Source organism: Sphaeroforma arctica (genome assembly GCF_001186125.1).
Source record: "Sphaeroforma arctica JP610 unplaced genomic scaffold supercont1.11572, whole genome shotgun sequence".
NCBI lineage: Eukaryota > Ichthyosporea > Ichthyophonida > Sphaeroforma > Sphaeroforma arctica.
Window position 1 is genome coordinate 1 of NW_014028986.1, and position 817 is coordinate 817.

General features: G+C 35.9%; 1 protein-coding gene across 1 annotated transcript; it reads right to left on the reverse strand.

The window, feature by feature from the left end:
* Positions 1-122: 122 nt before the first annotated feature.
* Positions 123-564, reverse strand: SARC_17654 (hypothetical protein; the record flags this gene model as incomplete). Its single annotated transcript, XM_014288254.1, has 2 exons — positions 123-203; positions 442-564. Coding segments are annotated over 2 exons (204 nt in total), but the record flags the coding sequence as incomplete, so codon positions are not given.
* Positions 565-817: the final 253 nt, after the last annotated feature.

The following is an 817-nucleotide window of genomic DNA, read 5'->3' on the forward strand; positions in this document are numbered from 1 at the left end:
ATATACCGCACACATACACAACAATACATTGAAAGTCACGTAGGTCTAGAAATGCGTGTCATCGCGCCCGAATATGAGCACAAATAGTCCTAGTGTGCCGGAGTGTACATAAACATACATACATTAGCGTAGTTGCCCTGGAAGTGGGAACTCCGGATGAGTATGCCATCCTGTTGCAACTCCATCGCCCCACCGTCGTAGTGCTGCAGGGAATAAGCAGAGAATATAATTAGACAAAAGAACCAACACAAAATCACAAACAAATATAAATAAAGTAGATATACTGCGCTGTATGTGGTCACCGTACACACCATCAATCAGAACGAATATATATAGATATATATATATGTATATATAACATACTAGTATGCATCTACACACCAAACACATCAATCAGAACCAATATATATAAACCATACTAAAATACATCTACAAGCATACCGTGGCTCTGTTGTTGGTAAAATTGCAGCCTTCTACTAAAGACCATCCATTATGAGTAACCACAGCACCTCCAGAACGTGCTGAATTGTTATGGAAATGGCTGTTGACAGTTTCGGTTCCCATGCGAAAGAATGCGGCCCCTCCATGACCCTATATAATATAAAATAGGTGAGAGATTATTAACAGAACGATTTTGTGACAGGTAGTCGGAATTTATAATTAAATTCAAGCATATACACAAACAAACAAACAAACAAACAAACAAACAAACATATATATAAATATATATATATATATACGATTTTGTGATAAGTATCTGGAATTTCTAATTAGATTCCAATATATACACAAACAAACAAACAAACAAACAAAAACA